Genomic DNA, 22,974 nt, shown 5'->3' with positions numbered 1-22,974 from the left:
TCAATCTCTCATACACACACACACACACACAAATCTGATGCCTGATATTTTCAGCTCGGGTCACTGACAGACTCCTTGCATGACCTATTACTGAACCACCATGGGTGGATTCTCTCGCAGCTTGCTAACACCACCGTGATTCTGAGACGGCAGCGGAGTGATTGCGCTTGGCGGGCGGTGGCGGGTGGGGGCGGAGCTTAAGGTGGAGGGTTAACCTGAGGGGAAGGTGATGAGGGGGCGATACTTTAGGAGGAACGAAAGAAAGATGGGCAGAGAGAGAAGGATTGAGACAAGCAGCAGGGCAACGGTCACATCTGGCTGGAGTTAATGTACGAGGGATGGATGGCCCAACAGGGGGCCTCTCACACACACACACGCACACACACACACACACACACATATAGATGCACACATATGCAATGCAAAAATATGCACAAATACAGAAAGAAGCATGTTATTATTACTACGTCTTTCAAATTTACTGATGCATAACCCATGCAGATGCACATACACACACTCTCAGATCCAAATTACAATTCACATTCTTTTCAGGCAGCATCTGATCCGAGCTGCATCGCAATAAGCTGAGCGTTCTGTCCGGCTGAGTTGAGCTGGAGTTCAAGGCCGAGCCTTGAGGTTTTCCAGGAAAGATAAACGCAGGATCTGGAATCTGTGACATCTTCAGAGAGAAACAGGATTTCAATGTGAATATATGCGAATTGAAAGGCTGTGGACTTTTTTTTCCCTGAATGCACAGCCGATGACGTTTCACACACCTGCAGGTCTTAGACAATAAAAACAGCTCGCAAAATCCCCAATTTCCCCCTGGACCTTTGAATTGAAACAGTAAATTTTTTTCTTTATATTTTGTTTTTCAATTGAACCAGATCTTTTCATGCTAATGACCGCCTATCAATGTAATACCAAAATCCGCCACTAGAGGGAGAAGTCAACCGTCACGCATTACTGTAAATGCTGATTTTCAGTCATTTTAGTTTGAAAACGCTTTTTTCATTTAAAAGCAAAAAAAAACAAAACAAAAAAAACAAAACAAAACATTGCTTTCTGAAAAATGGAGGTCAGGACCTCAGAGGTTTTAAAGCAGTCAATGCCTTGTACCTGCCCAACGTCGGCAGCGTGGTGATACTCGGATGATACTAAACTGGCTTCCTTTATCTTTAAGGTTATTTAGGTCTTACTGTTACATACTCCGGTCACAAAGGGGGACCAGGGGCCGGCAGAAAGACAGCCTCGCAACCCCACATTCAAATGCGTTGCTTCCCTTCTACTTGAGGTGATGAGAAGCAGCACTTCTGAGAGATGGTGGCGAACCTTGGTCTTTCTGACACACACACACACACACACACACACACACACACACACACACACACACACACACACACACACACACACACACACACACACAACGAAGCTGCAGCTGTTACAACAAAAGAGGAAAAATAAACCCCCTCTGCGTCCAGTATGCACAACGTTTATGTTTCCCCTCTCTCCTTGTCCTCCATCTTCCCTCCTTTCTAGCTCGGTTATTTAATTTCTTTTTTTTTTTTTTTTTTAGTTCTGCATCAGCATGCGGCCCGTCTTTCTGGCGGTGGAACTCCAACTTAATGTTCCGTTGCAGGGCCATCATTAACGGCAAAGAAACCCGCCCAAACACGCAGCCCCGGCGGTTAAAAACCAAAAAAACAACAACGCCGAAGAAGAAAACAGGGCTTTTTACGGCAGCTTGTAAAGTGGAACATTTGCTCTCCATCAGGTCATGGAGATCAGATCCAGGCTGCTCAGCTCCTACTGCCAGGAGAATATTATTTCTAAATAAACGTTCAGGTTTCACGTGGACATCCCAGAGGTGTTGTGGTTTCCATGCACAGAAGATACATTTCCAGCATGACTACTTTGACAACATTTTGACACAAGTTGGTGTGACAACAAGGCAGGTGTGTGTTAGCTTCCATTGGTCGGCGTGACAGCCACTTCCTCCCCTCCTGCGGTGCGGGTTTCATGGTTGTCGAGCAACCTGCCGTCACCTCGACAACAGATGCGCGGAGTGAAATATTGATGTAACCCAAACATCGAAACACGAAAAAGGGGCCCTGAGTTCTTAACCCTTAAGAACCCACAGCCGTTTCCCCTTAACGGATAACCAGAGGGTCCAAACTGCTGCCACCATTTATTGTCAAACATTACTATTTACAGCACATTACATCACACATGTATTAATGTACTTCTCTGATTTCCACACACACTCGCAAAATTAAAAATCCCTTTCATTGTTTTGACAATTCACTTCAACATTAAGGCAGAGCAACATGGTCACTGTGCAAAGTAAGTCCACAGTGCTGACAAATTGCTAAATTGCTAAAAATAACAGTAGGAAGTATACCTTTCACAGGGACATCTGCATTGATGTGGTGGTACAGTCAGCATTCTGCGAGAACAAATGGATCAACAGCTGCTTTGGTGAACCCACAAATGATTTTGATGAACCCATCCTCAGTCTTAAACGCTTGATGTGCTGTCACACACCATGACTTGTCGGGAGGAGGAAACACCACCACTGCGTATCACAGAGGTCTCAACCCTCCAATGAGTCCAGTGCACTCCTTTACTTCTACAAATGCCCTGTCTTCTAAGGCGGATGAGATAAGGGTAACCTCTTGGTTCACTTTCTCCAAACTTGGACCAGCAGGTCCTTCGCCCTTCCTCCCCTGTGGGACTTCTCACATCTTCACACTGTCTGGACATCACTGACAAAAATTACTGACAGTGGTGGCACTAACAAAGTGAATAAAAAAAAAACACCTGCCAAAATTTTGAAGTATCTGACAAAATTTGACATTTGACAACATTTGAACATAATGTTGAGCACATTGCTTAACAGTTCGAAGAACCCCACGACCGGGGACTTGAAATTGAAGCCTGATTGACAGGTGCAAATTAAGCACACTTCCATCTTAGATACAACCAAGATTTGTCACATGACTGAACAGGAAAGTTCAGCAGGTACCACAACGAGATTTCTTAAGTTGATATTGATGGCGGGATTCAGCACTTGTGCCCTTGTGGGCTTCATAAATTACTCTATTTTGCCTGTCTTAAACCTGCTGTCAAACCTTATATATGCTTTTCTAATACAGTATCATGATTCTACTAGTGGCTGTAAATGTTGGTAAAACAGAGAACAACCCATGATCTGGCTTTAATAAAGGAATTTATTTTGGAACTTTTGCCTGTTACAGATATAAAACAAAACTACGACACTTTTTTTTCCAAATTGCATAATTTTATATGAGAGATGAGATTTCTTCACTAAACCTTCACATCCAGAAATCAGAAAGCAAATACAACACACAAATAATGAAGCATGAATGGAAAGATAGTACCTTATCCAATATTGAAGCTCCAAGTCACCGCTAACACAGCAACAGTCCGTGTTAGAGTAAGAGGGATTGAAAAAAGCATTTTCAAGGCGAATCTTCGGAGTTTCCACGTCTGAAACGATGAACACAGACCTTTAGCGTTAAGCATGGTTAGCCGCACATGAGCGAGGTGTCCATTCACTTTGCTAACGAAAGCAAATTATAGTTACGCTAACAGGCTAACTTGGGAAAAATCAAAGAAAATAAAAAGTAGATTAACTTAGTAAATTCAGTAGATAAAACGTGGGGTATAATATGCTTCCATCTTCTAGGGAACACGGAGGAAGTGTTTTTTTAACGCAAGCAATTTCAAAAAACGACAATAAATACTACTGTAGCTAATACTTAGCTTGTCCTAACATTCACCTTCACGCACGATCGTGTCCGTTTTTCCGCCCCACCCACCGACACAGCTCGACCAATCAGAGTCCGGCGTTTGGCTGCTCTCGCACACACACGCACATCCATGCAATAGCGATGTACTCTTCAAAATAAAAACAAAACACAGCGTTTGTGAAAATAAAATAAGTAATTGGTGCATAAAATAGAATAAAATAAAATAAAATAAAATAAAATAAAATAAAACGTATGTGACCCAAAGTGGCAGAGAAACTGTTTGAAACTGTGCAAAATCTAATAGTAGTTGTAGTAATAGTAGCAGTAGTAGTAGTAGTAGTAGTAGTAGTAGAAATAATGTTTTGTGCAGGAACATTTGGAGTATGCAAGTTGTATAGCATGTCATGTATAGCATGACATAATCAAACACAACAGCACCTCTTTAACCCAAAACATCATTTCACCAAGTTACCATATTTGGGACAGCGGAAACCGAGCTTCGGAACAAAAATAGAATAAATCCAGCCGAGGATTGTGCAACGCCCTCGTTGTGCAGAGTTCATGCCTGCAACGTGAACCCTTGCTCCGATTTGTTTGGCGTGTTGTCTTTCCCTTTTCTTCGCCAGGGGAAATTGAGATGGATGTCGCAATCAGAAACACGCTCTCTCATGTGCTCACTCGCTCACTCACTCACTCATTATGACTCCGACTATTTTCTTACCCCCCTTGTCCTTCCTTCTCCCCTGTTTCACTTAACGAGAACCAAAGCGGGGGAGAAATGTCGAAATGTTGGGCCAGGTTACAGAACAACCTCCCCCCCAAACCCCTGGCTCCCACCTTCCATCCTCTCTTCATCAAGCGTCTCTTCATCACTTCCAGCAACACCCTGTCTAATTTCCACATGCACACACACTAAAGAGAGGCTCTGGATTTCATTGGGGCGCACAAAAGAAAAAAATTAAGATTTATGGTTCCATTTAGCGCATTTACAAAGGACACAGAGTCGATCTGTTGCTTGGATGTATTACACTGGAACCTTGACTTACGAGCTCATCAACTTGTGAGTTATCCAAGATAGGAGCTGTCACTCGGCGGAGTTTTTGTTTTGCGGACACGCCGCCCGCCACGAGGTAACCGAGCAGAAATCATGGAAAAGTATAAGCAAGGTGTGTGCATTGTGGACTTGTCCTTAAGGAGATGGTTAAGTTGTTGTCAGTGAGATGCTGTGACGGAGAGCATCATCTGTGAGAAAGCAGGAGACAAATGGGTGGCATCCACTCCGTCGCGAAATGAAGTTTAACCATAAAGCGTAGCAAAGTGTGCAAGTTACATTTAGCAACACATTGTAGCATTTCGTCTGTATCCAGTAAGTTCAGCGGTAGAGCAACAAATCCGATCGTAGAGGTCAATACACTCAATAAAACCACTTCAGTGCTTCACATTCTCATTTATTATGTATACATTTTTTTAAAACACTATTTGTTATTGATAAAGCACATTTTTTCTTATTTAATAACACATAACAAAACTGTGGGGCTGGAACGGATTAATGGCGTTTCAATTCATTTTAACCAGGAAATTTTGTTTGATATACGAGGGGAATTGAGTTACGAGCTCACTCATGCAACAAATTAAACTCGTAAATCAAGCATTTACAGTTATTTTAGTTGAAGAAAACTTTAAACGTAGCTACCCGACTGATCATAGCTTGTTTCATTCAGAATTAGTTGAGGTGTTGAAGTTTTGTTTGTTTTTGTTAGAGCATTGAATGAAAAACTCCATCCTCCTCTACCGCTCCTGGCATCATCATCCGATCTTACACTTAATAAAAACATATATTTATCTCTTTATACTATTATAATTATCATAATAATATGTCATAATGTTTTCCTCTTTTATTCTATTTTTTTACATTATCTGTTATTTAAAAGGTACATTTTTCTAATTCCAAAAACAATAACAAAACCAGAGGGGCTGGAACAGATTAGCAGTTTTTCAATTCTAATTTAAGATTTAAATTAAAAAATTACATTTAATTTCAGTCAAAGCATCACTGAATGGGGTCCAAATCCTTATTATCACATCGATATGAATACATGAACCAGTAACTCTGGTTTGAGATAATAATCTAAAGGCTGCAGAGGTGCCAGCTCGGCAAGCATGTCCGTCCACGACCTCCTCTCACCACCATCGTCACCCCCACCCGTATTTACACCTTGTCAACATCTGTGTACATTTCAGCCAAACAGTTGTGTGCATTGCTCAGGATGAGGGCAACCATCTGCTGTTCAAACTGACAGGGCAGACGGGGGTGGGGGTTCTAGAGTCCAACACACACATACACATGTGCACACACACGTCAAGACAAATGCTTTTGTCGCATGGGAGCCCGAAACCCCTGCAGGCCATGGCAAACGGCGCCACCACAAAGAGCCAGCTAAGGATCGCTAGTTAGCGCCGCGAGGAATCAGCAGGTGATACTATCCAACGACATCTATTGTTGTTGTTGTTTTTTTTACCGTCGTTGTTGAACGCAGCCCATTCGCGATCGTTGGTCAATTTTTAGCAACAATGGCACATTGCATGCAAACACTGCTCCGTTACGTATGATCGTTCGGGTCTTGGCAGGTCTGAGGTGATAAGTCACTCGCCAGGTGACAAGGTTGTTCAAGGTCACGCATCCCCGAATGTAGTTCCCACGCCAGTGTTTCGTCAAGATGACATCGAGCTTGCCCGATTAAGATAAAAACAACTAAATAACAAGAGTGACTGGCCTGCAGGCATCTGCGTCTTTTTCATGCCGCTCCAGTGATTGCTTCCGGAACCCCGATGGGAAGCCTGAGTGACAGCTTCACTGTTAGAGAGACAACACAACTATATTTTCACAGAAGACATGTTGCAAGAGGATGTTTCTGTTGAGATTCAGTCCCACCACTGTTGATTTATACATTTAGTGATTGACTGAGTCCTGACATGACAGTTGTGGCTGAGGCAGAAGCTCCCAGACCGTTGGATGATTTACTCATGGGCGGTCTTAATCCCCTCCATCCATCAAAGATCTTCTCACCGATCAACTAAACCACGGCTCCCTGCAGGCCCACCACTGCTATCCACTCTGAGCGCACTGCCAAATTCACAGGGAAGTGGGGAGAGGAAAACACTGTGGCGAGGAACGCCATCTGGGGCCAGACTTTAATGAGAAAATGGACATTCCCTGCTTTAAAGGTCCTTGTATGTCTTTTATTATCCACCCATCCATCCATCTAATAATCCATACATACATTACAAACATCTATACATCCACACATTCATACAATGAGCCATCCATCTATCCATCGATGATTCATCTATCCATCCATTCATCCATCGACTGATGATCCATCCATCCATCCATCCATCCATCCATCCATCCATCCATCCATCCATCCATCCGTTCATCCGTTCATCCGTTTATCCATTCATCCATTCATCCACCTGTTATAGCTGATTGCTGCAACCTGGGAAGCTCATCCACAAACTGGGATTATACAACCTTGGATAGACAGACAGCCGGCTGGATGGATGGATGGATGGATGGATTGAGAAGAACATGCTCTAACTTTAGTCATCTCTAAAGAAGAACAACAGAAATTTGTCCTTCAGATTTTTCTTGAAACGGAGGGATTTCTTCCCTCCTTTCTTTTTCTTCTGATCCTTTCCCACCCCCTCCATTCCATCAACCGAACCGGACATTTTTTCCATTTGTCTATTTTCCCTCCCTGCGACTTCAACAGTTTTCCCATCTCCATCATTCTCCGACCAGACGATCACCATAAATAATTAGCTCTTAATTGCCCGTTCTGGCTAAACGGAGAGAAAACAGAGAAGTGCAAGTGAACCAGAACCACACCTGCGTCGAGGGAACAATAACACGGGGCCGGGCTGCATTCCTGACCCGGCAGAACAGTTCTGGCCGACTGTGCCGGCGAATAAATCAAACACGCCCCTCCCAGGCTGCGCTGGCAGGCTGACCCGGCGAGCTGAGGTGTTTCCAGAGTCGCCGGAGGGGGAGACAATCCTGATCCCCACATCGGTGCAGTAATTCTGGAAACACAGTTTTGGACTGAGTTGATGACACACACACACACCCACAATGCCTACACACAGGCACACACAGGTAATGTGGCAGAGTTTCTTTAAGCGCTCCATAAAGTTGGAGTGAAATTTAACTGCTGTTTTCTGTCAAATGCAAATGGTTTCCTTGGCAACCTCTCAGGGGTCATCTCATTCACCCTTTCATTCACCCATCATATAATAGGAGCTGCTGCGATTGATGGATTTATACATGCAAAAATACATGCAACAATTCACCCTCTAATTCACATCAGTTGGAGACAAAAGTATTCACCCTCTCATTCATACGTCATTGAGAGACTCTCATTCACGTCATATACGTACATGCACAATTTAACTCTCTAATTCACATTAGTTGGAGACATAAATATTTTAACCCTCTTATTCACTTGTAGAGCGGGGTGGGCAATTTTTTTGCTGGCGGGCCACATTTCTTATCAAATTTTTATACACAGGCCAACTAGGTTTCATGTAAAATGAACAAAATGAATGTGTCATTCGTAAGTCATCACACACAAGTCATAAGAGTAAATACGAAACTCCCCCTTTCATTTACACGTCATATGAGGACAACCATTAACCCTCTCACTTTCCAGTCATATAGAGACATACAAAATTCACCCTCTCATTCACATGTCATATGGATAAATGCAAAAATTCACCCTTTCTTTCACATCAGTTCAAGACATACAAGTTTTCATCCTCTCATTCACATGTCATATGGATTGACACAAAATTCACCCTCTCATTCATATGTCATATGGATACATGCAAAACTTCGACCTCTCATTCACATTAGTTAGACATAAAAGTTTGCACCCTCTCATTCACTTCTCACATAGTTACATACAAAACTCACCCTCTCATTTGAACATCATCAAGAGACAACCATTCACCCTCTCATTCACACGTCACATAGAGACAAACATTCACTCATTTACACATCATGTGGATATAAACAAAAATTCATCCTCTCATTCAAATGTCACATGGAAGCATCCAAATTCACCCTCTCATTCAGACATCCAATAGAGGGTTGGCAGTTGGGTCATCTCAAGTCTGATGCAAACACGAGGTGTGTGTGTGTGTGTGTCCATAGATGACACCTAACAGATTGGTAACTTTCTTTCTACTGGAGTGTAACATAATAAACACATCACTAACGCGCATGGTCTCTTAAAGGGACAGTACACCTTTTCTGCTTGAGAACACACAATTCACGCCCACGTTATTTGCGTTAGCGCCTCAGCTCCCAGCCTCAGCTTCACTCCGGGTTCCCGGGCCCCCCGTCCATCATGCTGGCAGATATTTGGCCAACCCAGCGGCGTCCAGGAGATGGATTTCCTCAACCGACCGTCCGCTTTCACCTTTATATTTACCCTCCCATAAATACATGAAACGAAAACCCAGAAAGTATATGTTGGGGAGCGGGGGATTCGGTAGGCGGGCTGACGGCAACCAGGCTACTTAGTCAGCGTAAAAACATCAGCAGGGGGGAAATCTGGAAATCTGAAGACCGTCACGCGGGATGAGGTCACCGTGATGAAGCCGGCCAGGGCTCCGCGGACCGCACCATGTGGAAGACATTAGGCGATCTGGAAACTGATCGCTGAAACCTTTGGTCAGTCTTTTAATAGTCTGCGAGGCAAGAAATGTCTCCTTGACCCCTTGAGAGGGACATAAAAATACACGCACACACACACACACACACACACACACACATGCATGTGGCAGCGATCTTGAGCCCTAATTAGCCGTAGACGGGGGTGGAAGGACGGGAGGGCCAAATTGGACAAGAAGGTCCTCTGATTGAGGGGAAATGGGAAACAGGCTGGAAGCACTCCAAAAGCAGCACACACACACACACACACACACACACACACACACACACACACACACACACACACTCACACACGCCGTCACCAGTGAGGCCATGATTTCAGAATGAATCTGCGGCTAATCTGATCTGGATCGCTCACTGAATTTTTTGTTGGATTTTTTCCAATGCTCCTAGCGCACAGCAACACTAATCAGCCATATTGCAAAATGGCCGTCGTGTGGCGGAGAAAATTGCGGCACAAGCGAGGCGCTAAAGGGGAGGCGTGCTGGGACACGTGGAGAAGACATGGACACCAATCCGGGAAGGAAAGAGCGCTGGTATATTTCTCGTTTCACAAAGCAAGGTGGCGAACCAGACAAGATGTGTGAGAAAACACACCCGTTAGCCATCGGAGGGACTTGACCGAGTGTGTGTGTGTGTCTGCAGTGGGTCCAGCTGATAGGAGTGTGTTATAACCTGGTCAAAGCCAGGTTGAGGGGCCACACACACTTGGTTACCCACCTTGGTTCTCCCAAACATCCAGTGGGCTAACTGATCAATACGTCGCACCATGATTGACAAGTGGTAGGCACAGGTTAAACCCCGCCTCCTGTGCCAATTTCAGCTGTGATTGGCTGAAGGCCCCAATCCCTGAACTAATTGGACAATGAATGAATGAACGCATGAATAAATGAATTCCTTAAAATGTGCAGATAAACCTGGGAAGCCCCCTTCTGCCAACTGCCTATGTGTGTGTGTGAATTTCAAATTCCACCGCGTTGTTGGCCTGCTCTGATTGGACTCAAGTTATATTTCAAACCAGACTCCACTTGTCTCTTGCGTCATGCACGCTGATTTTGGCCTCCAGCAGTTAACGACTTGATTCTCAACACGAAGCAGAAACAAGCAAGAAAAGCTGAGTCAAGTTGGTGCGCCGGAGTTGAACCCTCACACCTGGTGATAAAACCCTCATCTTTTGCACGTGCGTGACCTTCACACTCGATGAAGACAAGCCCTGCTTATCAGCACCAAACTCCATTCAAAAAACAGCCAATTTAACAGTTGGGCCACCTCTGGGCATCAAGCGGCAAATCTTCGTTTTCTGCGGAATCGTTGCTAGGATCTTGTAACCTGTCATGAATTCAGATCAGTTCATGACAAACAGATATCTAGTGGGGTCCAATTTTGTTTTTTTCAGCCCCCCTACCCAAAGAGCTCAACCGTCGCAGGGGCAAACTGTTTTTCTAAGAAATCGATGGAAGTTCTGACTGAGCAGGTAGAATGGCAGCTTTCACTTAAGATTACATAATTTGAGGCCTCACTTCCAATGACCCCCCCCCCCCCGAATTTGTAACCCTGTTTCCTTGAGATCCTGTGAACCCACCAGGAACAAAGTGGACCAAGGCCTCTTGACATCCCCCCATTCGACTCCCTTTTCCCAAGGGACTGACCTGCAGCCCTCCCGCTAAGCCTGGCCAGGGATGGGCGGCTTCCAGACATGGAGGGTCCTAAATCTAAAATCTCACGCGGCGTTGCTAACTGCAAGACACACTCGGATACGCTCATCACCCCCCCACCTCACGCCCCCATACACACACCTCCCCAGGAGACACACAGCCTGTCACTAAGAGGAAACTATTATGGGCACTTGAGTTTTCAGTCAATCACAGAGCCTTTGTCCAAAGCTGACAGCGTTTATAAGCCAGGAATGTTAGCATAGAAAAAGCCCCCCCCCCCCCCAGTCCAATTACCCTTCTGGATCTACTTTTGACCCCCCCCTTCACACACACACACACCACCTGTGTACTGTATGACAAATGGTAACAACTCCCATCAGTGCTCCTTGTGATGCTTTGCCGCCCTCCCCCCCGGGCAACCACCTGTCAATCACAACTGATTGACAGGCTGGGGGCTTTATCCGCGGCTCTGGTCAGAGGTCGTCGTTCTTTCTGCTTCCGAGGCCCCGGACCGGGTGGCGCAACACGACTCGGCATTCAGGCGCCTCTTTTAATTGACTGTGGTCAAGTGCGGGGCCCGCGGAGGAACTCGGCGTTCTCGGCGGGGTGAAAAGGCGTTCCCAGCCGTTCCCGGTCTGCTTTTGACATAACCAGCTGCCTCATTTGCAACACCCTGGAGTTTGTCTTTTTGAAAAGTTAAGGGGATAAATAGGCGAAGGACGAGCGTTTCTACGCAACGGCAGCCATTTTCCTGATTCGGGCTCTGGTTACCTCCCCTTCTTCAGGGTGGCTTTTTTCCTTATGAAACTGCAAGCGGTCGGTCGATTTATTGTGTTTTACTTTTGGAAAATAAACAAAGCGATGGCAGATGACAATCTGTGTGTGGAACCCTCTTTATTTATAAAACCGTTTTCTTAAAATCTGTTAGAATAGAAAAATGTCTGATAAGATAACAGGAAGTGACATCATAGGTTTGTATTAAGAACAACTATCCACTCGTCATACAATTCTCCCTCTCATATATGTCATAGATATAGAACCATTCACTCTCATTCTACTTTTGGACAATGTAATGTCTCCAATGAATCTCCTGCATGAGGAACCCGGAGGAACCCCATGAAGACACAGGAGAATGTGGAGACTCGACGAAGAAAGGGCTCCTGTGGGAATCCAACCAGGGACTTTCTAACTGCAAAGGCGGTAGCGGCCACCGTCGCCCCCTTCACCGTATTCAAATATGCAGCGGTAAACAAATACACGGATCCCTCCATATTCTCCCAGGAGGCCTCACACACACACACACACACACACACACACACACACACACACACACACACACACACACACACACACAGTCGTCAATCACCATCATCATCACTACTATTTATTATTATTATTATTATTATTATGACTTCTCGACAACTTATCTCAGAAATGACATTTGTTTTCCTTTATGAATGTTATTTTTGGCCGACGTCTCCCCGCAGCCTCCGTATCCACCGAATGTTTGGTAGTCAAACACTCACACTTCGCCGCAAGGGAGACGCGTGTGTTCCTTCTCTCACAAAAGGACAAAAAAACACTCTCCTGTAAGTGTGCTTTTTTTTTTTTTACACTGCTTTGTTTTCTGTTATTTATGTTTTTTTTCTATTTGGAGACAGTTCTTCGTAACGACGCTCTGCCCTACCCCCTTTTTTTATTTTAAGGGAGTTTGCAAAAAACCACACGTTAAGAACAGAGGATGAACTGTGGCCGTGTAAAACACACACACACATGCACACGCACACACACACACACACACACACACACACACACACTCCAGTGATTGGATCTGAGTCACTGCGGTTCTGGAAAGCCCCGAAAAAAGGGAAGATGGATGGATGGAAGGAAGGAAAGGAAGAGAAGAAAAAGAATATCTGGACTGGATGGTGCTCACAAAGCTTCTGTTAAGACGCAGGGCCGAGTGGGCGGCGATGGGGCCAGAACCCAGAGCCCTTTTCTCCTTTTGTAGGGGCTGTTGGGTCAAGAACGCCCCCTAGTGTGTGGATGTGGTACTGCATTGTGATTTGATTGACAGGCCGGGAGCAGGTCAGAGGGGGCATCAGACTGGTGGTCGTATGACGAAGTCTGGATGGTACAAGATGTATGCTGGGGTGGTGCAGGACGTGGATGAGATTTGCAAGGGGTGACTCAGGCCGGACAGAGGATCTTCAGGTGGAGATAGAGGTGCATCAGGGATCATCTCAGAGCCCCTTCTTGTTCGCTTTAGTGATGGACAGGCTGATAGATTAGGTCAGACAGGAATCTCCATCGATTATAATGTTTGCAGATGACACTATAGTGAGAGCAGGAAGCAGGTGGAAGTATGTTCTGGAGAGGAGAGGAATGAAGGTTAGCCTCTTTAAGACAGAAAGCGTGTGAAGGACAGGAACCCAAGTGGAACACTGAGGCTACAGCGAGATGAAGAAGGTGGAGGGTTTTAAGTACAACAGTCCAGAGCAATGGAGATGGTGGAGAAAGATGTGCAAGCAAGTTGGAATGGGTGGAAAAAGAGTCTGGTGGAGAAGATGGAGGTGAGAGCAGAAGATGTGCAGGTCCTTCACCAGGAGCGAGGAGGACGGAGAGGATTGGGCACAAGTCCATCAGAAGGACAGAACATGTTGAATGATCTGTAGATAAAGTCAGGACTGAGATGGTTTGACAGTGAAAATCTGGGTGGGAGGAGGTTTATGGACAGAGGGAAGGAGGACAGTTAGTTAGTTGGTGTGAGAGCAGAGGCTGCAGAGGAGAAGGTTGGGCCACAGACCTTCAGACAAAGCCTTAACCTCCACCCTTTACCAACCCCAAGAGAAAAAACAAAAAAAACAAAAAAAAAAAAAACAGCGACACTTGATTGTTAAATATCTATTGCACATTTATGGTACAGAATGCTCATCCTCCCAGAACTCCATCTGGAGACACCATCTTGAGAGGAGACCTCTTCCTCCACAACGTCCAACGCGTTTGCGTGTGTGTGTGTGTGTTTGCGTTTGTTGTCCTGCCTCTGCTGTTCCAGATCTTGGGCAGTGATTAAATGTTGAAAGGGCGCTTTGACAGAAAGGTGTTGTGTCACGTGGCTGAAAAGCATCTTGGTGGCTCCCTCTGGTGGACGCGGCGCTTAAGTTCGGCGCCGCCGTGTCTTTCCGTACCTGCCGAAGCTTCAGCTTCGACGCCGGCCTTCCATTCTCTTGTTTCCGTGTTGAGATTCTCCACCTGCTCGTCAGCTGAACATCTTCTTCAGCTTGGAGAAGAAGCCACCTTCCTCCTTCTGTGTCTCCTCTGCACCGGCCGGCTTTGTGGCAGTGCCTGACGCTCTGCCACCACCCCCTCCTGGACACCAACACACATTGCATCAGAATGGCTAGGTAGTTACTTTACCGATTTCTGATTCATCGCATGTATGTGTGTGTGTGTGTGTGTGTGAGTGTGTCACAAATTACTACTTACAGTTGGCAGGGTGTGTGCATGTAATTCTACATACTTTAATTTTGAAGTTTAATTGAAGTGGACTAACGAACGCATCAACTTATGAGATTTCCAAGATACGAGCTGTCGCTCAGTTGATCTTTTTGCTTTATGATTCGAGTCAAGATCCGAATTAAGAGCTAGTGGAATGAGTGTTTGACCCCGACGTGGCCGCCACAGTCTGCGAAGTGGCATTTAAAAACAGTCGAACGCGTTGCCCGCCATGAGCTAGCCAAGCGGAAAAAACATGAGCGAGGTGTGTGTGTTGAGGATTCATTGTGGCGTCGATAAGATACTGTGATTGAGAGCATCATCTGCGAGAAGACAGGAGATATTTAAGGGGATTTTGGTTCAGGGGACGATGGGAACGTCGGAAGGCGTCAGAAGAGTCATTCAAAGCCAGTCAGGGATGATTTGATCGTTTCAAAAAGAGGAGTGGCGTTCAAAGTGTGGCAAAGTCTGCACAATATATTCAGCAACACATTGTAGCATTAAGTGTGTAACCAGTAAGTTAAGCGATAGAGTATCAAATGGAAAAACTCCCCCAACCTCCTCCGCCCTTCCCCTCCATCTTCATCAGATCTTTGAGGAAAATACATTTAATAAAACCATTTTATCCCCCCATTCTCTTTTGTTATTTATTATTATCTTTTAGAAATTATTTGCTATTTAAAAGGTAGATCTTTCTTATTAAAACATACATAGTGAAACTGGGGCTGGAATGGATTCGTAGCATGCTCCTTAATTTTAATTAATTCAATTTTAGCAACACCATGTAACATTAACAGCGTAAGCACTAAATGGAAAAACTCCAACTTCCTTCACTGGTGATAGCATCATTGTCCAGTCTTCATGGTAAATACGCTTATTACTTCACGTTCAATTTTATTATGTATCATTTTTTAACATTATTTGTTATTTATAAAGTACTTATTTTCATATTTGAAAACATGTGACAAAATCAGGGGGCTGGAGCAGATGAATAGTGTTTCAATTAATTTTAATAGGGAAATTCAATTTGATATACAAGTCCTCAATCACGGAACCATTAAAACTTATAAGTAAAGGTGTTACTGTGTAAGTTTGGAGCTTTCAGGTTTCTTCCCGTTAGTGTGTTTGGAGGCGAAGTTTCACCTGACGGAGCTGCTCACCTGTTGGCGGACTGACGCCGTTGATCGTCCCTTGGACGTCTGTTTCTTCCTCAGCGTAACTGAGTATGAGGGAGCGCTGGCGGCGGGTCAACTTCCTGCGGATGAGGAACGGTTAACGATCTCCACTTATAGAGCTCTTTCACAACTTTATTGTTTCATCTCGCTTTGCAAAGGAATCGAACCGGCAACCTGCTGATTGGAGGGGTGCCCGAATCTTACAAACCGCCCCCCAGGGAGAAACAAATAGAAATAACTGAAAAATTTTAAAAAAATGAATGATGGAATGAATATATAAATGAATAGATAAAAAGCACCGGGGATCTGTGGCATACAGATGCTGATGGACGAGTGCTAACGCTTCATTGACCACTATTCGCTAAGCTAAGCTAACTAAAAAGGCTGAATGTCTGGATCCCATTCTTGTGCGAAGAGGTCTTATTGTGCGGTTCACTTGGCTGAAGCTCCTACCTAGGCACCCTGATCTTGATGTGAGCGTAGTGATCCCCGTAGCTGTAGCTGTTCATCCTCCGAATGCCCTTCCCCTCCAGCCGGATCACCTGGTCTGCCTGACAACCGGCGGGAATCTGTGAAGGACGGGCCCGCGGGCATGACGTCAGGGAAAGGGTTGAATCTGCTGCGGCACAGGGTGACTCAGAGGGGCGGCATTTGGGTCTCACCACGATGTTGATTGCATCATGGAGGCCCGTCGCCGTCACCGTGCCGCCCAGGACGGCCTGGCCCACGGAGATCAGGACGTCCGAGTGGATGTCCACGCCGTTGCGCCGGAACACCGGGCTCCTCTGCACCTGCAGGCGCACACGTCTTCAGCGACATACCGCCACTGCCGATCCGACATCCCACAAGAATGAGTCGATGGCAAACAGCGAGCGCTCACCCTGAATGTGATGAGGATTTCCCGTTTTCCCACCGCCATGCGCACTGTCTGACCATTGTCGACGCCTTTTCAAAGCAAAAGCACATGATAAGATTAACAAGGAACAACTCGAAATATGTTAAATAAGGAAATATAAGCTTCAGGTCTAACAAGGCTGGAGAGGCAATAAGCTTGTGTGTGTGTATGAGATGGCAAAAACACGACTTTGGGATACAAACGTACCGGCAGGAACCGGCACGGTGACCGTCTGCCTCTTCTTGGTCTGCCCAGACCCCCGGCACATGGCGCAGGGCGTGACAATAATGGAGCCCTTCCCGCCACAGCGCCGGCATGTGCTTCGCATCATGAAGGGGCCGGTGTTGAGCGTCTCCTGCCGGGGCGACAAGGGGGGCCGCGTGGTCACGGGGAGGGGGAGCAGCTGAGACGCATCGACGAAAAGACCCAACCCACCATGCCGGTGCCGTTGCAGTAATGGCAGCGTGGCACCTTGGTGCCCGGCTCGCTGCCGCTGCCACCACACCTCGGGCATTCATCCTCCATGTTGACCGCCAGCTCCTTGTTGGCACCCTTGGCTGCCTCAGCAAATGTCAGCTCCATCACGAACTGCAGGGGAACATCGAGGTGTCAGGAAAATGTTCCCAGCATTGCCAGGATTCTGCTGTCCGATGGTGACGAGGCTCATCTTACCTCGGGCCGCTGCTCAAACATGCTGCCGGCATCTCCGAAGCCCATGCCAGCGGTGAAGTCCCCGAAGATCTTCCTGAAGAGCTCATCCGGGTCCACGCTGGCGCCCCCGGCCCTGTAGTACTGTTCCTGGCCCGGCGAGGCGCGGCTGGGGTCGAAGCCAGCAGCTCCGTATGTGTCGTACTGCTTTCTCTTCACCTCGTCGCTCAGCACCTTTTTCGGACACGCGGACCTTTAGCGCACAGGTTACCACATGCCCATTACAGCGCTACGCGATGAGCTTTCCCTACCTCGTAGGCTTCGGCCAGCTTGGCGAACTTCTCTTTGGCCTCGGGGTCGTCTGGGTTGGTGTCCGGGTGATACTTCTTCGCCAGCTGGGGAGGGAAACACCGGGGTGTTATGCTGCGCGTCATGCCAAACATCAAGCTTCATGATATAATGATTTGTCAGGACATTGGAGGGCAACCTGACAGCAGTTCAGGTTGCCGAGGGGCCATCTTATTTGCCGCACACATCAGCCTATGTCAGTGATCCCGACGTCACTTACTCGGTGAGTTTGAAGGCTCATTAATGTTCTACATGTGCGCAATAATAGAGCCACATATTTTGAAACACTGGGAAGAACATTCAGCAGTGTCCACTAGGGGGGGGTGCTTGGGGTCAAAAGATTTTTTCATCACAAGGAAGAAGATTGTAAAAATCCAGCAGCTATTTGGTATTTCCTGCTAAAAAGGCAAATGGGGAAGGCACAGCAGCAGACGGCGACCGGTCTGTGAGGCCACTGAATGCCTCACGACATGGCTGGAGGATCATTTATGTTGGTGGAGAAACAGAAAGCAAACGCTACTCCCTGTGTTTCCGCATATTTCCCCGTTGCTCCCGTGATTTTGCATCAACAGGTTTACGGTTTTCCAATATCTCACAGGGCCTCGCCTAATAAACATCCGCCATTTTCAAATGCTCCTGCAATTTTTTTTCTAGTTTGAAGTCAATGTTGCCCACCCAGGAGACTGACTAACAAACATGTGGAATTAACACGTATTAATGGATTCTTCTATCAGTGCCTGTCCTGTTTCGAGCATAAATGAGCCTTGACAATTAAAAAGTACCCATATTTACATCGCACTCCTTTCATTCCTTGAAACATCAAATGGGCAGACAGACCCCTGATTTCCTATAAGTAAAAAGTGAATTTTTCCCTCAGACCTGATAGTAGGCCTTTTTGATTTCCTTCTGCGAGGCGGTGCGAGCGACACCCAGGACATTATACAGGTCTTGGCTGCTTGCATGTCGCCTGCTGCTGCTGTGGAAACCACAGCTGGTTGTGAGGTGTGGTCTCGGCCCTGCAGAGAAAAAAAAATTTAATGGTGAAAATAGATTTTTGGGGGGAGTTTCCACAAATTGAAGCCATTGGCAACTCAATAACTACAGACAGGCAGGTCCTGTGTCGCAGGAACAACCTGCAGGTGTCTAGGTTCTTCCATCTCCCAGGATCTAAAGTGGACCTCCAACCTAGATGACCTTCTGTAGGAGCTCAGGAAGTTCTGCAGATTGCACCTCCATTGGTTTCACCATCCAAACAGGGACAGATTGGAACACTGATGGGGTGCCAGAATGCTGCCTATCCAGGACATACACACTTCAAGAGTTGGGAATCGGGCATCAAACATCTCTGCATAACCTGGTCACTACCTTCTCCCGTCCGGTAGGAGGTGCAGGTCACTGTTCGGCAGCACTACCAGACACACGAAAAGCTTTTCCCACAATTGCCTTCACTGAAATGAACACATATTACCATTGACAACTTAAGGAGCATGTCACACATGTACAACACCTAATCACTTTCCCCTTCTTACAGATTACACCCTAAACATTGAGTACACCTTCTCATACATACTGAATCCATATGCCTGGTGTCATAATATACATAATATATTAAGACCATGTTGTTTTAGCTCTGCATTATTACACTGACCACCGTACTCCTATGGTATACTGCATGACTGCATTTGTAGTTTGTAACATAGACTGGCCAAATAAAATTTCTTTGTAAGTGCAAAGATAAGTGGCCAATAAAGCCGAATCTCAATATTCAGTATTTGGGCATTTCTGCCAGTTGAAGATGAATAGGATTTGGTATCATCATCTTTTGAGGATCATTGTCCTGCAAAGAAAGGGAGGGACACTGATGGGCATGGCATGTACACACATTACATGACAAGGTTACATGAGTTTTACGTTTTAAAACACGCTCATGGAACCAGAGAAGAGTGTTGTGGATGTGCAAACAGTGACGGATGAACGGTTTGGCCGTGCCAAAGGTAGTTGAATGTCTGGAGGGGCTTTTAAACGCCATTACAAACGCATCATTCGCAGCTTGAACCAAAACCTGGTTTATTCGACAACCTTTCAAGTTATAAGCGGTTATTCCGCAAAAAGCAGCCCCCGGGAGCGGGATATAGGCGTCTAAACCCCCTGTCATTGTCGCCGGAACCGGTAACAGACGCAAAACTCTTCGACATGTTTATGTTATGCTAGCAGTTAGCTAGCTGGAGGCTAATTAGCTCACCGATTCCCCCTGTCAATGTCACGGCGTGCCCGTGTCGTCCGCCAGCCACCGGCGTCCCTCCCCGGTTCGTCGGCCGGCTCGATGCAGAGCCGAGCCCCGCATGTCTGACGGACGCAGTGGATAAACCGCTGCAACGGTGCCGGAGGGTTGCCGAGGCGGTGAACCAGCGTGCGGTGAACCGGCAAGCGGCGGACGCCATCTTTGGCGTCACTACCGGGGTCACGGGTTCAGCGGAAGACTGCGCAGGCGCGGATCTAAATACGACAATGTTAGTATCGCGTTATGTTAGTGACGTTATTTCTTTCTTTATTGTTCAGATTTTCTTTGTACAATTTTTATAATTTATATATTTGAAAATTTCTTTTAATGAAGAATTCCTGATCACACGATTGAGCTAATGATTGATTCATTGACTTTCACACGTGTATATACATTACATATATTTTTGCATACCTTTAACTTTATTTTTGTTTAGTTATTTCGATCTGTACTGTTCTTTTTATTTATTTTTATCATTCACTATTTTATTCTTTGTTTTTGTACAGAGTTCTATTTTGATTTTTTCCCCACTTGACTTTGTCACAGAAGCTACTTTCAACAAAAAGTTATTTCCTCCTGGGGGATCAATAAAGAAATATGATTCTGATCTGACTTGATCCGACATTTTCTTCCTGCAGACTGGAGGGTAGCGACTACAAAAGGCCAAAAATAAAAACCTGAACAACAAGCACGCAAGCAAGTCTCATGCAAATCGCAGACATGCGTTTCCCAATTCCTATTTAAATTCAAATTCAAAGGTTTACAAATGGGGAATGAGTGATTCCTGTAACTGCGGGCACATGACTTGAAAAAATAATCCTCAAAGCTTGTTGTCAAAATATTTTAGTTTTTTTTTTTTTGCTTCCATTTCCTGTAAACTCGCATGGATGTTTTTCTTGCTGAGCCCTTGCATACAGGATAAGGACTTTGTCAGAGCCCTTGTCTTGTTAGGAGTTTGGGCTTGGCTTTTTGTAATGATTGTGTAATGATGACAGTGCAGAGTTCAGCACCAGGAGGCCTTTTCCACATTTGCACATTTAAAGAGGGAACCTTACTTAATTTCTTTGATTTTATTGTTGAAATTCAATGCTTTTCATCAATTTGCACTTTCAATCTACTCAGTATTTGCCGGTGAAAGGGAGAGAACAGATGGCAACAGAGGGAATTGATAGGAAGGGAAATAAAATCTGGTCACAAGCAGAGAAATCACTTTTGGGTCTTTGCCAAGTTCAGAGTCAGGATTAGGTTTAATTGATCAGCTGATGGCGGTTCAAGCTTCGCAGAGGATGAAAGAGGAGGCCACAGCGACCCGACTGTTTAGAGAAAGGGAAGAAAAACAAAGTTGAGCAGATCCCAATTTATGGATTAACAAGAGATGGGCAGTTGATGTGAAAATATGTAAGAGATGCTGTGATTGCTTCAAAAATACAGTATTTTCAAATTCACTCACCTATTACTCTCCATCATTCATTCATTCATTCACTTTCTGGACCGCTTATCCTCTCAATGTGCGAAAGGCAAGGCTCACCCTGGATCCATCATAGAGAGACATTTAGCCATTAACCCTTATTCACATGTTATTGGGGAAAAAGCAAAATTCCCTGTCTTATTCACATGTCACATGGAGACATACAACCACCTACTCACTCAGTCACTCATTTATCAATCAATAAACAATGATGATAATACATTTTATCAAAGGCGCCTTACTTGACACTCAAGGATGTCATACAGACATACACAAAAAAAATAGATTTAAAAGAAACAATGGAATTAAACACAATAAAAGTGACAAAGTGGTAAAAAAATGTAAAAAAAATGTATTCAATTGTCTCGTCTTTAAAAACAGGTCTTTACTTAAATTGCGGATCACAAACTTTATTTTCATTCCGGAATTATTTACTTCGGTTTATCTTTAATGAGTTGATGAGCTGAAGTAGATTGGTGGAAAACTGTAACAATGCAGTATTGCAGTGTGGCCAGCAGGCGACGCCCTGTCGCTGCAGCATGATGGTCAGCGGCCAGAAAGAGAAAATCGGGTCACGGCCCCTGCAGCCAATTAAGTACATACTTAAAAAAACAAGATGCAAAAAACAATAACTGCCTCCCGCAGAGGTCAGTCGGTTCCCAGCGATCATGGGATGGCGGCGAGACGCTGACCTTTGCATCTCAGGGTCAGGGGTCAAAGGTCACTTATATGTGTGTGTGTGTGTGTGTGTGTGTGTGTGTGTGTGTGTGTGTGTGTGTGTGTGTGTGTGTGTGTGTGTACGTGTGTGTGTTTGGTGGGGGGGCGTCAGCTGTGTGTCAACACCAGGTCACGCTTGTTTCACACGATCTGTGAAAGAAGTACAATCAATGAAATACAATCAAACCATAATTCAAAAAGTGGATCAAAAGTTCGATCGAAATAGATCAAAAGGTGAAATGACAGGTTGTTCATTTGCTTATAAGTCAAATTAAAATCAATAAATATCTATATTGACGACCATTAACTGCTCCTTTGTACTTATTGGACACAGAAAGGCTGGGGTGTGTGTGCGTGTGTGTGTTACTGAGTGCATGTCAGTGTGTGTGCATGCGTGACGTGATGGAAGACAAGCTCACACTCCCTTTCAATTCGCCGCCGTTGTTCGCTCATTCCCACTGCTGTCGTCCAGGCAACCGGCGACACATCATCCCAGCTGTATCAGCAAACGGCTCACCAGTGTTAAAAAGAAGAAAAAAAATACAACAAGCGATGAGAAAATCATGGGTTTGTTTATTTGACGTTATGCTAGCCAGAAATTTGGGATTAGCACGTGAATGCTAAAATGCTACATGCCAAAGTTAGGATGATTGGGGGGGGGGGCATGTGACCGAGCTGCTGTCTGAGCTGGTCATTCTTTGCCGTTTAATCTCCCTGGCTATGGAGATGGAGGGTCCGGGGTCAAGTCATTGGATCAGCGGGAGGTGGGGCGTCGGTGCCAATCT

At 45.4% G+C, this 22,974-nt stretch overlaps 1 protein-coding gene across 1 annotated transcript; it reads right to left on the bottom strand.

The window, feature by feature from the left end:
* Positions 1 to 14,051: 14,051 nt before the first annotated feature.
* LOC147228878 (dnaJ homolog subfamily A member 3, mitochondrial-like) lies at positions 14,052 to 20,194 on the bottom strand. Its single transcript, XM_086157181.1, has 11 exons — positions 19,966 to 20,194; positions 18,603 to 18,739; positions 17,687 to 17,770; positions 17,400 to 17,609; positions 17,163 to 17,315; positions 16,935 to 17,082; positions 16,713 to 16,777; positions 16,495 to 16,623; positions 16,286 to 16,401; positions 15,818 to 15,912; positions 14,052 to 14,531 (listed from the first exon to the last, which is right to left on the bottom strand). The coding sequence occupies exons 1-11, from the start codon at positions 20,162 to 20,164 to the stop codon at positions 14,422 to 14,424; spliced, it is 1,446 nt and encodes a 481-aa protein (XP_086013307.1). The 5' UTR covers positions 20,165 to 20,194; the 3' UTR covers positions 14,052 to 14,421.
* Between the last annotated feature and the right edge of the window lie 2,780 nt (positions 20,195 to 22,974).

Source organism: Fistularia commersonii, chromosome 12 (genome assembly GCF_037954325.1).
Source record: "Fistularia commersonii isolate RoL2024-O1a breed Wild chromosome 12, RoL_Fcom_v1.0, whole genome shotgun sequence".
In the NCBI taxonomy this organism is placed as follows: Eukaryota; Metazoa; Chordata; class Actinopteri; order Syngnathiformes; family Fistulariidae; genus Fistularia; species Fistularia commersonii.
The sequence above is the reverse complement of the archived record's forward strand: the minus strand, read 5'-3'. Positions and strand labels throughout refer to the sequence as shown.

Bases quoted from the DNA above. Each gene is read 5' to 3' on its own strand.
- LOC147228878 (XM_086157181.1), bottom strand. From the start codon at position 20,164: ATGGCGTCCGCCGCTTGCCGGTTCACCGCACGCTGGTTCACCGCCTCG. The intron at 18,740-19,965 runs GTGAGCTAATTA...TTTTCTCTGCAG, and splicing joins GACATTGACAGGGGGAATCG to GGCCGAGACCACACCTCACA. The intron at 17,083-17,162 runs GTGGGTTGGGTC...TCGCCCCGGCAG, and splicing joins ACTGCAACGGCACCGGCATG to GAGACGCTCAACACCGGCCC.